The sequence below is a fragment of the Grammomys surdaster genome, unplaced genomic scaffold (genome assembly GCF_004785775.1).
Source record: "Grammomys surdaster isolate TR1022 unplaced genomic scaffold, NIH_TR_1.0 63, whole genome shotgun sequence".
NCBI classification, from domain to species: Eukaryota; Metazoa; Chordata; class Mammalia; order Rodentia; family Muridae; genus Grammomys; species Grammomys surdaster.
This window is the reverse complement of record NW_021604565.1, coordinates 6,526,809-6,542,055: the sequence shown is the minus strand read 5'-3', so window position 1 is coordinate 6,542,055 and position 15,247 is coordinate 6,526,809. Positions and strand designations below refer to the sequence as shown.

Below are 15,247 nucleotides of genomic sequence, written 5' to 3'. Positions count from 1 at the left end.
GCCAGATCTCCTACCTACCATAGATGGTAAGGGATGAGGGAGGGAGAAGGGCTCCTCTGCTTCCTCGGCACTACAACCCAGCAGACAAGAGGCAATGCCAGCTCTCCTACACTCATGCCCTTAGGGATGGCTCACCTACACCCCCCACACTTCCCAGCTGTACTGTTCTGCCCAGGTGAGGTGTAGGGCCTGCTCTCCTGAGAGCTGCAGCAGGTAAGGGGACAAATTCAGTTTTTCTGCTGCCATGATCCCAGGGCCCGCTATACCAGGATGCTTAGGTGAGGGATTGGGCCAGTTCTGTACAGTTTTCAGACAGCAATATGTCCCTGGGCAGCAGCCCAGAACAGGGACATCCACCTTGTCTTTGGAGGTAACAGACTTCTGTTGCTGTAGGGCTATGGACCCAGACATGACCCTATATAACAACACAGGACTCCATCACTGTGATCCCAGCTGGGATCACAGGCTACTCATATCAAGCTGTTCCTCACCACCCTCGAGTCTCCAGTTCCCCCTCTCTTCGTTGTGCATACATCCTTCTGTTTCTCTTCCTCTTCTACTTCTCTACCACTTACTTGCTCCTCTTAGTGTCACCTGGGATCTCTGAGTGTCTGGGGTTGTCTCAGGAATGCTATGCCCTGCTCATGCATTATGGTGCTGGTCAGGGGTCCTCTCAGGCATGTCTGCTCCCTTAGGGTTCCATAGCCCACCACTGGTGGTCATCTCTGGCTGGCTCTTTATCTGGTCTGCCTGAGTGCCCTCATGAGAGGGTCATCTGTTGTGGGTTCTTGTAGTTTCAGGCTTGCTCCCAGTCCTGGAAACTGAATGCCGGCCACCCCTGGTGCCAGACTGGTAGCTTCTCTGGAAGGCTTTTTTCCACGAATATTAGGCTAATTATTCCTGGGTCAGAATGCTGAGCTAGACATAGCCTCTCTCCTCTCTGCCATCTACTGACAGACATGTGACACAGCAGCCACACCTGTAATTCTTCTAGAAGCCAGAGCCTGGGCCTATTAATGTATTTTTGTTATTTTTGTTGCTATTTTTTCTTATTGCTATTGATATTACTATAGCTTTTATGGCTGATAAGGTTTGTGTCCACCATCCTCGTATTTGTTTTAACTTCAGGTGAAATACTTTCAGTCTGCAAAGTAAATGACGTCTTTATTTTGATATTTCTTTTTGTGTACTTTTTATTTTTTGTTATAAAAACTATCCCCAACCTCATCTGATTTTGTCTTAGAAACATGGTTGGGGGACCTCTACACCACTATAGAGTAACTAAGTTGCCTGTGTGGAGGTCCCTGGGGATGTCCCTGGCTTAGAAACTCAGAAGTGAGGGAAGACCAGAGCAGAACAAGGGAAGGACTCATGAGATAATTCCTGAAGGGGAGGTTTCTTATATGATTCTGTACCAGAGATGGACTCTACCATATTCACATGCTCTTTGAACGTCTTCTCATAGATAAGACCTCTTGGGTTTACTTGTTTAAACAAAACCAGAGAGTTACTGGTTTATTAAGTATATACAGAATTAAGAGACGATAACTTTTGAATTAAACGGACAAAATATACTAATAACTTAGCAATGGATATCTTAAAATTAGCACAGAACATGAGTTGCTTATTCTTGCTAAGGAAAATTTTTGAAGAGTTTTAGTAAGGGTAAAATATGTTAGATTGTGACACAAAATCGTTTGAATGATTAGACTTCATTTTGATACTGACAGAAAGACACTTTTGTGTCATTGATAGGCTAGTTTCCCGGTTTAAAGTGCTCAGTACAGCACTGCTTTGATGAGATGTAGAATTTCATTAACTGTAAGGAGGGCGGGCAAGTACAGTGCTGGCCAGACAAAGATTGTGCAAGGTGAAAGTTTCGTTTCTAAATTTGGGCCTAATTTTTATACTGAGAAAATTGCTTTCAAAAGTTTGGCGCAATCTCGGTTCCACAATCCCATACAGAAAATATGACCTATGTAGGAAACAATGTTTTAGCCCTTAGAGCTGTGTCTGAAGAACAAGTCTAGGGGATGTTGCTTGATTTAAAAGGGCACAGAACCCGGGATGGTGCGGGACCAAGGCTGCTTTATCTTGCTACAGGGACCTGTAAAAAGACATCCTCTTACTGACTGGAGATGAAGAGCTCCTTAAATGTGGAGCCAGTCTGAGCAGGAAATCAAGGTGGGAGGCTAAAAGTCGTTTGAGTGGAACAAAGGCGTATAAGGATCTCAGGACGCGAAAGTAGCTGCAGTTTCCAGGAAGGGTGGTTGGAAACCCTGGAGGAAGAAGCGTCCCTGGAGAAACGGCAGGAGGTGCGGCCCCGCCCTCAGTAGCCTCAAGTGGCCCCGCCCCTTCCCGCGCGGACCAATGGGAGGTCTGGATGTTAGAATGTGGGAGGCGCGGCCGGGTTGCTACAGCCGGAGCTGGGCGGCGGCGGGTGCTGCCTGCGGATCCTGAGACGGCGAGCCATGGACGGACTAGAAGGTGAGACCTGAAGGGATGCTGCCGCGGGGCTTGAGCGGGCCCGAGCGACCGGGGCCTGGACTCTGGGGGCAAGTACAACCCGGAGGCTCTGCACCGAGGTCCCCGCGCTCGCCGACACCCGGGACGGAGCTGGACGGCCCCTAACAGGAGCGGTGGCCGCGGGCTGCTCTCCGGGTACAGTCCTCTGCTTCCCCGCGGGGTCTCAGCCCCCGCGTTCTTACGCCTGCAAGGCCTAACTACCATCTCTGGATCTTCCTAGATTCCCGAGTTTCCTGTGGGCACTAGGTGTCTCTGGTCAGGTCAGATTATCTTTGCAAAGTGCATTCTTGGTTAAGGTTCGCGATGTCCGGTTCTCCAGTTCTTGCTGACCCCTCAGGACCCGCCCCTTCTCCTGAGAGCTCTGGACACGCACCTTGGACAGTTGTATGTAGCCTTCCTTCCATTTTTACCGCACCTTGCTCGGAGAAATGCCTGAGCATCTCCCAAGGAAGTGTCCCTGGCGAGCTCTACAGCAGGGACAATAGGTTCATCCTTAATGGTTTATTCACGAGGACTGTCTAGGGAAGAGCCTGCTTTGCTTCTTATCTTCGTTTTTATCCTGGTGCCTTAGCCATGGCTTCAATTTTTGTTTTGTTCCCAATTCTTTCACTTTTCCCTCTTTCCTCATCCATTTTAATCCCGTGCAAGGACAACATTCGCTTAAAAAACAAAGAAAGGAAGAAAAAAATCATAGCAGTGGGAACAACAGTTTCAGGATTTAAAAAGACTAAATCTTTCTGATACACAAGGTTTCAGGATTTTTGGATCCTGTTGTCTTAATACAGTTTTTTTTTTCTTTAAAAAATTTTCACTACTTAGTGTACTTGGAATGAGCAGGGGAACTGGTCCCTTCATTTTCTTGTTTTATAGATAGTCAAATATTTCAGGACGTGTTACGAAGTGAACAATGGTAACTGATAACTTTTTTCCCAGTGATTTAAGTGTACCAGAAAGAAAATGCAATAATATGACTGTGAATTTTATTTCGTGATTTTATTTTACAGTAAAGCCTTCCCCAAACATCTTGAAGGTGATCATTCTAATAGACCATTTATGGACAGCTGCAGATTACCTGTGAAGGTCTTGTTTGGTGTACCATTTAGATTACCATGAAATGAGAAATTGTAATGACAGCACACCTTCCTTTCAAAAAAAATCTCCTTTTTTGCATACCCCTGCAGGGAGCTCATTTTAATTATTTAAAACTATACTGGTGTAGAGACTGCATAGAGAATAGGGTTGGAACATAGGTGTGAACATTTTATAATGCTGTCATACTGATCAACATTTACAGTGAAAGAAATATTCATCCAGTGTTTCACTTACTTCTCTATGCATGAAAAGAATAAAAATGAATTACGTTGAAATGTAAGAAAATTGTTCTTTCTGTCTGACAGAACAGGTGAATATTGACAATTTTAAGCGATCCAACATAGTTAAAGCTCAGGGTGTTCTGTTGAGTGGAAAAACAGTACTTTGTTTTGCTTTGTTTTGTTTTTGTATTAGCTTCAACCCCACCCCACTCTCATTGTCCTTTCAAAAAGTGAATTCCTATTATGTCACATTCTTCAGAGTTCAAAACTTTGAGTATTAAGGATACTATTTATTAATTTTTTACCCAGGCTTTCACTTAATAAGCAGTAAGTTATATTTGATAGTTTTTCTCTATATTGAAAGTTACAGGACAGTATGTAGTATAAAATCTTGAAGTTTGTTAACTTTATCTTTGTTATTGAGCCAAATTAATCTTTGACATTTGACTTAAATTTCTAGTTGAAGGTAGTTACTGGTCGCCTATTCTTACCCTTTAAAAGTAAATTTTAGTTGCTTACATATACTGTTTATGTTACTGATCTGGGAATTTCATGTCTGGAATTGTCACAAAATGAACTATTAAATTGTACACTGTATTTTGAAACCAATGTTAAGCTTTCTTATAATGTTGTATAATTAATAGCAGAACATTTTATATGATTTGAGTAATTAGAGAAAAGCCTTTAATCTTTTCCTGTGGAAGCTAGACTCTAGACTTATCTAAGGAGTATGGTTGTGGCTTTAGAGTTGGGAAGTTCTAATATCTTACAGATTTTATCATCTGTAAGATTGAGGTGATAAAAATCTAAGTTTTTATTCTTAGATAAGATTGCCTTCCTAATATCCTAAAGTATGCTCATAACAGTTATGGCAGACATTAGGCAAGCCATTCCTCACCTGGTCTGCTAAGTTTATTATCTTCGTATTGCTCTGAGACTTGATTAATCCCGTTCCTCTTTACTCTAGCACAGATCTAGTGGAAGTCTGCCAACCCACTTGGTTACTGCTTCTGTTTTGTTTGAACTTAGCAACTTAGCATAAATGTATACCGGTTTACTGAAACACTCTTCATGTGTGTTAGAAGCATTCATTTCTTTCTTGTTGTGGTTGTTAATTGGTGCTAAGTTGGAATTCAGGTATTTTAATGGCCAGGGTTTAAAGAAGCCTTTATCTAAACTCTTGGTTTTTATTCTTGTTCTTTTTTTTTCTCTATGCTTTGGAGATTTTATATATATATATACATATATATATATGTATATATATATCATCTTTTGTGTATGAGTATTTTGCTTATATGTATGTGTGTGCACCATGTATATGCTTGGTGCTGACAGAGGTTACAAGGAAGCGTCAGATTCCTTGAACTACAGTTATTGACAGTTGTATGCCCCCATGTGGATATTGGAACCTAAACCCTGGATTCTTTGCAAGATTAGCAAATACTCTTAACCAGTTGGTCATCTCTCTCTAATGCACAATTTGGGCATGTTATTCAAATAAGAATCTCAGCTATAAAATGCTAAACTACATTGACTATATTAAGTATTAAACATACACAGAAAAAGCCATTACCTAAATGTCAAGTGCATTGAAATATTTATTTATTCAATGGTTAAAGATTTAAGGAAGCATGCTAGATGCTTAAAAGTATTCCATTAAAGCTAAACTATACCCCATCGTTACTGGCCTACCAGGTGAGGCACAAAAAACTATGCCCAAGATAAACTGGAAAAAAATGCATTTATATGATGGAGATTAAAATTATGGCAAATGTAAGTGGAAGTAAAAAAGGATAAATTTCAAAGATATTCCTGAGATTGAAAAATGAGATATGAGTGCTTGGTGCAAGAGAAAAGATCCTGACCTGATGACTCTGGCTATTGAATGTGTTTATGCAGCATTGGATGGATCAGATTTAAAGTAAACAAACCTTGATGTTACTTGGAAATTATTTACCTGCAGATCTTAGTGGTTATCACTAGCAAGTGGGAGACATTGTCTAGGCAAATCATTCTTAACTAAGTGAGAAAAATCATAAATCTAAATGTTTCAGAGTTATGTAGGATCAGAAAAATGGGTGGGTAGAATCTTAAGGAAGTTTTACAAATTGCCAAAAGAAACAAGGAAAGAAAAGACAAGACAGGAATGTGGGGAAGTAACTGACCTGTAAACAAGTGAAGAAGTTCATAGTCCTTCCTGAGTGTGGTTAGGAAAACTAGGACTAACCTGCCAAATCCAGCCTATGTGATGAATCCTGAGAAATTCAGGATTGGGAAGAAATACAAGAAGCAGAAAGAGGAAAAACGTTAAAGGTCAGAGATTCACGAACAGCCCCTCGAACTATGGAAAAGCCTAGTCAATAGGGTGCAAAGAGGCATTTAAATGTGCCAATTAGGAGACTCATGGTGAGTAGCTACCTCCCATGTCTTATCTTAGTCTTTGGTATCACAGCTCTCTGGATCCTGTCCCCTTCCTAAAGGCAGCCTGGACTGATTTTGTTCTTTCCCCTTATTCCTTGTTTTCTTCATAAGGATATTCACCTGACATTTTAAATAGTTGCTTTTACTTAATTTTACCCCCTAATATTTGATGAGTAGTGTCTCTATAAGATTGAGACCTTTGTTTTTATTTTATTGCCTTTAGCTTCAGATGTCATAACAGTTTAGCTAATACCAGAAAACCAATTAATATACTTTGAATCAAGAAAGGGACCTATTTTAATATAGAGGATAGGCTTAGAAAGTGTGATTCTAATCACATAGGATTAGAGTGTGAGGGAGCAGCTTAGCAGGAACGCGTCAGTGTTTGAAAATATACTACTCGGAACACTGGTCTGAAGTAGTTCTTGGTTGTCAAAAGGATTCTTGATGACGTAAGTGTAGGAAAATACCATCATTTTTATCTTCTTCTAATTGAAAAGGTAAGAAAGCTCATTTAGATTGTTAACTGTAATATTTCATGAACGTTTGCCCATGTGACAAGAAAGTTGAAAATGACTGTGAAAGGGGAAGCAGCAGGTGCTTATGCAGACCAGGTAGGCAGGGACCCACCCAGGGATGAGTGTGCAGCGGCATCCGTGTCTGGAGTACATCCTTTAGGTGCCCGTGCAGACCAGGTAGGCAGGGACCCACTCAGGGATGAGTGTGCAGCGGCATCCATGTCTGGAGTACATCCTGTAGGTACCTGTGCAGACCAGGTAGGCAGGGACCCACCTAGGGATGAGTGTGCAGCGGCATCTGTGTCTGGAGTACATCCTGTTTCAGCTGCTTAGGATGCCCGCTGTATGTGCTATGGCTTCCCTGTGTGCACTTAACAGTGAAACAATTAGCTTTTGTCTTAAGCACGCTAAGACTGACAACAAATTGAAGAATCCTACTCTGACATTGACTGTGGAAATGTGCCCTTGAGAGAGCAAGTCAAGGTTAATGTTAATTTCGTGGGTTGTGGTTGTCTAGGTGAAATTTCAGTAAATGAAACCCTGGGTGGGAAGGACAACTATGTTTAAAAAAGAAGTCATACTCAATCTAAGCTAAGATACTGACTGAGAGCTAGAACTCTAGAGATAGGGCTTGAATATTTTTGGAAAATTTTAATCCCTTAAATTGTATTTGTTAATCCAAAGTCAGATAATTAAAATGGTGTGGACAGTGAAGGTTATATATAGAATATGGTAAGTGTATTTGTAGAAGTTTAAAATGATTTGAAAGGGAAATTTTAAGACATTTTGGAGATTGTAGATCTAAAAAGCAGATCTGCCTTTTCAGGATCTTGGGAAGAAAATGGTATAACAGATTTAGGAGTTCTTTGTGTGTTACAAGTTGGATTCAGAAGAGCTGTGGTTCTTTATAATTTATAAGACTGTCCATGAGCAAATTGACATGTACTGGGTGCCAGAATTGTTTCTGTTTTCCACAGTATCTTTGGAAAATATTTCCTCCTATTAATTGTATACATTTGCACTGGATAAGTTTCACAAGGAAAACATTGTTTTTTTTTTTCTTTTGAGTTTTAGAATGCTAAAAATATTTTTAAATAAAATACTTTTATACATAGAAGGTTTCATATATATTCTCAATGTATCATGATCATATCCACCCCAACTCCTCCTTTCTACTCAACAGAAATATTTTACAGCACATGCCCTTGTTCTCACAGTTTTTGACTTATTATTTAATAACCCACTGAGTCCAGGCTCAGACTTGTGCATATAATGCAGCCTCGAAGTTCTAAGTGCAGTGCCCATGTCATGTTCAGTGGAAGGCATTTCCTGGAGGTCCTTCCCATCTTTCAGTTGTCCTATTCTTTGAGAACCCTCTTCTGAAATGTTGCCTGAGTCTTGGCTGAGCACTCAGCAATCACCTATTCCCAGCACTTGACTGATTATGGGTCTCTACATTAACCGCTGTCTGATTCAGAGGAAGCTTCGTTAGGCAAAGCTGAAGGCAGCACTGATCTGTGGGTATAAACATAAATATTGACAGCACTGATTGACCATATATTTAGTCTAAAAATGTCTAAAATTATCTATTTAGTAATGGCTCCTTCTAAAGCCCATGACTACTTGAGCTAGGTACCTTGGACCAGGTTTATAGTACCAGTCATGAATTCCATCTTGTGGAATAGGCCCCAAATCCAATCAAGTTTCTTAATAGTCTTCATGCCACTATTGCTAGGCAGGTTGGTATTGTAACATCTAAGTCCAGTGCTAGGTAAGACTATGTATATATTTTTACCCCCAGTGGCCTCCTATGTTGGTTTGAATGAAAATGGCTCCCATAGGTGCATAGGGAGTGGCACTATTAGGAGGTGTGTCTTGTTGGAGTAGTTGTGGCCGTTTTGAAGGAAGTATGTTACTGAGCGCTCAAGCCAAGGCTGGTGTCACTCTGTCTTCCTGCTGCCTGCGATCCAGATGAAGTACTCTTGGCTCCTTCTGCAGCACCATGTCTGCCTATGTGCTGCCATGCTTCCCACCATGATGATAATGGGCTAAACCTCTGAACCTGCAAGCCAGCCCCAATTAAAATGTTTTCCTTTATTTGAGTTTCCATAGTCATGGTGTTTCTTCACAGCAATAAAAGCCTAATGAAGACACCTCCATAGCACCTTTTGGCATTATTGAAAGCTAGCTACCAGGGAAGAAGATTTCAGGTCAGTTCCAGCTTGATTTCTCTGTCTTGCAACCAACATGTATTAGTGTCTTCAGCAGTAGTCTCTTAACCATCTGATACTGGTGGGCAGCCAAAGCAATGGCAGTAGCTTGTTGGTTTGGGGTCCTGTTGCTCTCTATGACCAATAACTAATAAGGAAGTATGCTGCATGTGGTACTGAGATGCTTGTCTAATATCCCATGTCTTCTGGAGGAATCATTGTCCATCCATGCAGAGTATCTGTAGCACAATAAAATCCTTTATTTATTTGTTTCCACCAATCTGAGTGCTTTTTCCCCAACATTTCTCTACTTTATTTTTGTGTGTGTTAAGATTTGCCAGATTTTGTCATGTGGGAGAGTTTAGCAAGGTTTTCATAACTCAGAAAGTATCAATACTTCTTTATGTAAGGTAAATAATTTTATTATGTAACACCTTAATTTCAAATTTTAAGTAAATTTAATGCATATTATCCATATGTGTCAGGTGCTAAGCTGTGATTAGCTTCATATTTATTTTTAGTTCAGTTGGTGAGGACCTGTAACAAAGAGAAAGCATGTTTTCTTTGATAGAGATCCCTTTACATTCTCAGTCCTGTCTAGACTGAGTGATTTCATCAGTATAGTGCATACTTCCTGGAATGCTTTTTTTCCTTATGCATTGGCATATTAATTCTTACATCTGAGGAATTTGCAAAATATAAGAGAAGTGTTTTGTTATCCACTTACATTTCCTACTAACTTAGTTGTATTTTGTTAAATTTTGGTATGTTGTAGATAAAGAATAAACCATGTGTATCATGTAATCTAATATCTTTATTTTATACCAGAGAGATTAAATTCCTTGCTCAGAAACTTAGTTCCCAGTGGTAGAGCTGCAATTTAAAGTTAGATAGTATATGACAGATTCCAATTATTTTTCCACTAGGCTATACTACCATTACTGTCATAGCTTTTAAATAATTGCATAGAATAAAATATAGCTTCTGGTTCTTGAGACCCAATTTAGTTTTCTTAACAACCCTTTAATTTGTATTAGGTCTTGATATCAATGAACATGCACACGTTGGTAAGTCAAAAGGAAAGTAGAAATTTATGTTTTCCTCCTTTTGAAAGACTTTTTAAAAATGAGAATGGTCTGCATATACTCAGAGAATGGTCTCCATATACTCAGTTGTAGTGGGAAGCATTAGAAAAGGAAGGCTGCTGCCTCCGGCCTAGGTTTCCGCACTAATGGTGGCATCCGCACGACCACCTGCTCCAGGTTCTGTCTCCATGTTCCTGCACTATGAGCAGTACTGGCAGGGTCATGCTAGCCCTATACCATGTCATTTACCCTACAATCAGCCACCACACCATCCAGCAACCAGATAAATCAAAACTCTAGATGATGATAGTTAACCAAAGGTTTTATATATCAGTAAATCTTAATTCACAAGATGCTCACACAATTTAGAATTGTCTAACCTTTTGATATGAATAATTACCTGAGACTGCTAGAGTCACCAGGATACACTTTTGCCACCATTTCGCCTCTGTCTTGTTTTTCTTCACCTTCCTCTCTCTCCCTACCTTAGCTCCGCCTCATTTTCCCTATCCAAGCATAGGCCTCCTGCTACAAATAGGTTGGGCAGGGAAATTTCTGCCACCTATATGTGTTAATCTTTGGTCCCTAGTTGGCGGAAGTACTTGAGAAGAATTAGAAGGTATGGCTTTCTTACAGTAGGAGATATGCCACTGCCATTGAGGTTTTAAAGCCCAAGTCATGCCCAGTTGAAGCTCTTCCTGCCTTGCAGTCACTGTCTCAGGATGTGAGCTAGCAACTGTGCTCCAGTACTGTGCCTTCCTACTGCCATGCTCAATTGTCATAGACTAATCCTCTGAAGCCGTTAGCCCCCAACAAACTCTTCTATAAGGTGCTACAGTTGTAATGTCTTCATAGCAATAGAAAAGTAAGACAGAAGGCGATGTCAGGAAGTGAGCTATTTCTGTGACTGGCTGACCATGATGTTATCTGGAGGAATGTGGAAGACTTTGGGACTTTGGATAAGGAAAATGATGGAATGCTGTAAGTGGAGTCTTATGGGCTATCCTTACAGGCGCTTTGAAGACACAGTGCTGGGAACAGTGTTGACTACGGCAGGGCTCGAGAGGTTCCAGAGGTAACAGTATTAGCAGGGGAGCTAAAGAGCAGTCTTGTGATATTTTGGCAAAAAATGTGGCTGTTTTTCCCTGTGACCCAAGAATCTGCCTGAGTCTAAACTGAAGATTCTTGGCTAATTCCTTCATAGAGGAGATTCCAAGACAGCCTAATATTGACTCTGTTACTTGGTTATTAGTAATTACGATTTTGCAGATACACAATGGAAAAAGTAATTGGGGCAAAAGAGATACAAAATATACAACCTGAGGAAAAGCGCCAGGAAATGTAATATTGGATCCAAGGTTTGTGTTGAAAGAGATAAAGAGAGGCGTGCTGTAAGGTGGAGTAAAGAAAGTAGTGCCTCCTGGGCAAGAACTCACCCCTGCTAGGTTTCCCGTTTGTACAAAAGAAAATGTATGCTGCAAAGGACAGCTAATGCAAAGTCAAGGAGAAGTAGTAAGTACTTTGCTTTTGCTTTTACAGGGGTTAATATTAAGAGATTATCTTGTGACAGCTCCGGCGTAGGCCTGGGGGATTAAAGAAAGACTCAGACTCGGTCATCCGTTGTGAGAGAATGCCAATGCCTTTACTGGGCAGGTTCAATATATACACCAAGCCAGGGAAGGAAAAATACAAACTCAGGAAAAAACAGGAACTCAACTGGGGGCAATAGGATGTCAAGTGTCAAGTGTAAATTCCCTTCCTGGGGGACCATGCCTTAGTCAGGATGTTTTTAATCTTAAAGGAACCGCAGAATGTTGTTACTTAGTAGACAGCAGCATATGGCAGCCCTTCGGGTTCCTACAATCTTGAGTATTAGAAGAGACTCTGGACTTTTAAACTTTGTTGAGATTGAAGGACCAGGGATTTTTTAATTTGGACTAAATGCAATTTGATATGGCTATAAGCCCATAGAGGTCAGAGAACGGAATGTGACGGTTTGCCTGAGACTGGTCTCTATGGCTCACATGTTTGAATACTTGGTCTCTGGTTGGAACTGTTTTGAAATCATATGTGGTTGTTGGGAGACATGTGTCACTGGAGGCTGGTTTTAAGGTTTCAAAAGCCCATGCAATTTACCATTATCAGCTAGCTCACTCGCTCTCTGCCTCTGTCTCTGTCTCTGTCTCTGTCTCTCTGTGTGTCTGTCCCCCCACCCCCATTCTGCTACTGCTCAAGCCTGCCCTGCTTGCTTGCCTGCTCCCTGCCAGGGTAGTCATGTACTGACCCATTGAAATGACAAGCCCTCAATAAATCGCCTTGGTCATGGTATGTTTACAGCAATAGAAAATTAAGATACTATCTCTCCACTGCATCCTTAAAACAGGGTCTTGCTAAGGAGCCTAAACTGGTCTGAACGTCCTGATCCTCACATCTCAGCTCTAGAGTGCCAGGATTGTAGGAATGGATCCCACATAGCCTGAGATCATTGCTGCTGTATGCATTCATTTTTATGTTTAGTCTAGTGACAGTGGGAATGTCTTTCCCTTTAAAGACATGTTGAAGATGTTCGATGGCTTGTAAGGATTAATTCCAATAATTATATTTTATCATATGGTCAAGCTTTAGCAGCTATTAAGTTTTGAAATTTTTACCTAAAATATGAGAGGCGATTTCATTGCTGCTGAGTTGAATAGATAAGTAACTAAGTGGATCGTAGAGCCTTTAGAGGGCAATGTTTGTATGGTTCACCCTTGTGCTCCAGCATGTGCCTGGTAACCAGTAGGTGCTCAGGCAGCAGGGGGGCAGGGGTTAAACCTGTGGCTTTAGATACGCCTAAGCACATACCTTAAACCATACCTACAAGCCCTAGGAGTTAATTGTCAGGAGGTTTTCCTTTGTAACAAAGTAGACAACTAAAGAAATGTACTTTTAACCAAGTGAACTGTGTGTGTTTTAATTTATAATATTGAATTTTTAGATCATGAAAACATACAGAAACTCAGGAAGGATAAAAGATTATTAAGCATGTCCAGTTACTTTGACTCATTAATTTAAACACATTGTTATCGTATTGAGCCTAATGAGGTTCCTTATGGAAACTGCTTCAGCCTTCATAGTCCAGAGCAGTGAGGTTCCTCTTAAGTGACCTTTTCAATGCCAGTGTTAGAGGAGGAAAACGCCAGGCGAGTCTTAGGCTTGCTTTTGTAATGTGCAGTGCAGCTTAACTACTATTACACAGACATCTCACCTCCATCTGAGTCACAGAGAGTCCCATTCACCAGTGAAATAGGTCAGTGGGGTACGAGGAGGATGCGAGAACAAATGTTCTTCTGTCACTGCATTTAGTACCTGCTTGCTGATTCATTCTGGATCACTAGAATGCTTTTCTGTGGACTGACATAGTGACCAAAGGACATATTTTATGAAGGTGAATTCTGCATTTTTTTTTCAGGAGTTGGTTACTTTGAGCAGAAAATCTTTTTTTCCTAGTTTCTCTATATACATAAAGAACTTTGAAGTGAAATTTCAACAGAAGATATGTAGGCAATTTACAGGTTTCCAATTCACTTTTACAAAAACCCAGGTATGAAAGTTAGGTAGAAAAATAAAGTGTTTAATTAAATCAATTGCACAGTATCCCAAAGAACATAGGTTTATTTTTCTTTTGAATCATTTCAGCAATAAAATTTCTTATATAATGGTACATGGTAGCTCTGCTTTTAGTTGTATACAAATTATAGCTAGCTTTTATTTATTTATTTAGTTGTGCCTACTGAGTACATGTTACATGTATGTATAAAAATGAATAATTTATTGGGTATATAACATGCAGTTTACATAACTAGATGGCCTTGTCTTTGGATGTTTTTATTTTACATAAAATCACTTGTCTGTTGATAAGTGAAATAGGATTCTTTTGATTCTAGACTCCCAGATAAGCTCAGGTGATTGGCTACTCATAATCGGTAGTTCTCCATGCCTTAGAGCATTGCCAAGATAGATCTGCTTCTGGATTCTTGTACTTACAATAGACACAAGTAATTAAAAGAGAACTATTTATTTCCAACTATATCAATTTGGTTTTCTTTGGATTGTCACTGTTTTGTGCGTACTACTGTCTTTTAGGTTACTGACAACTCTTAAGCCTTAGGCCAGTTTAATTGATAATTTTGCTCATTTTAAAATGAAACTTTTAAATAAGAGCTCTAACTCACCTATGAGAGCTAAGAAAAAACATTAAATCTGAAATTTTATGATTTGACTTGTGAAAATTTCTAATTGGATTTTTTTTTATGTTTTAGAAAATGGAAGTGTTGTCCAAGTTGGAGAATTGTTGCCCTGCAAGATTTGTGGAAGAACATTCTTCCCATTAGCATTGGTGAGCAGGCTGCTTCTAACCCATTTGCACTGGAGTCTCGTAGATCCGACTGTTTTATGCTTGAGGACAGTTGCTCTGTACTTCTGAACTCTGATGTTATGCTAAGATGTCCAGTCTTGTAGGAACAATAGGACTATTAGAAGATAGAAACACTCAACATAAATTTAAGAGGAAAAGTACCTCATAAATATCAATGAAAATGTGATAAATATCAAACAAAATGTGATAATTTCTAGAATTGGCTTTAAGGTACTGTAAGCACAGGGATTCTTTTCTGAACTGTGAGGAACTGTTGAACAGTATGATGAATAGAAATAGAGGCAAAAGTAATGGCTAACACCTCTACTCCTAATACTTGGAAGTCTGAGGCAAGGAGAATCCTGCAAGTGTTTAGGTCAGCCTGAGATACAGTGTGAGAGCCTGGCTCAAAAAAAAAAAAAAGACATTTAAAATTCTTGTTCAAGGGCTAGAGAGATAGATTCAGCAGTTCCCAGCCCTTGTTACCATTGCGGAAGACCCAGCTTCTGTTTCCAGTACCCACATGGCGTCTTAATGGTTACCCATTATTTCTAGGATCCCACACGCTCTTCTGGCCTCTGTGAATAGCAGACATGCATGTGATACATGTACATACTTGAACATCCATGCTTATACACATAAAAGTACATCTTTTAAAAGCTATTTATAGTGCAGTGATTATTGAAATAAAGCAAATACGAGTGGATGAGGTTCGTGATCCATCCTTCCTTCCTTCCTTCCTTCCTTCCTTCCTTCCTTCCTTCCTTCCTTCCTTCCT

The 15,247-nt window shown here is 40.2% G+C and overlaps 1 protein-coding gene and 1 pseudogene across 1 annotated transcript in view; one reads left to right on the top strand and one right to left on the bottom strand.

Annotated features, from left to right (window-relative positions):
- Positions 1–881: 881 nt before the first annotated feature.
- LOC114622049 lies at positions 882–1,002 on the bottom strand (annotated as a pseudogene).
- A 1,434-nt stretch (positions 1,003–2,436) lies between these two features.
- Positions 2,437–15,247, top strand: part of Zc2hc1a (zinc finger C2HC-type containing 1A) — a 35,106-nt gene continuing 22,295 nt past the window's right edge. The window contains exons 1-2 of the mRNA XM_028767317.1: positions 2,437–2,487; positions 14,375–14,451. Of these exons, the coding sequence (XP_028623150.1) occupies positions 2,472–2,487; positions 14,375–14,451 (93 nt within the window). The 5' untranslated portion in view covers positions 2,437–2,471. The remainder of the gene's footprint in view (positions 2,488–14,374; positions 14,452–15,247) is intronic.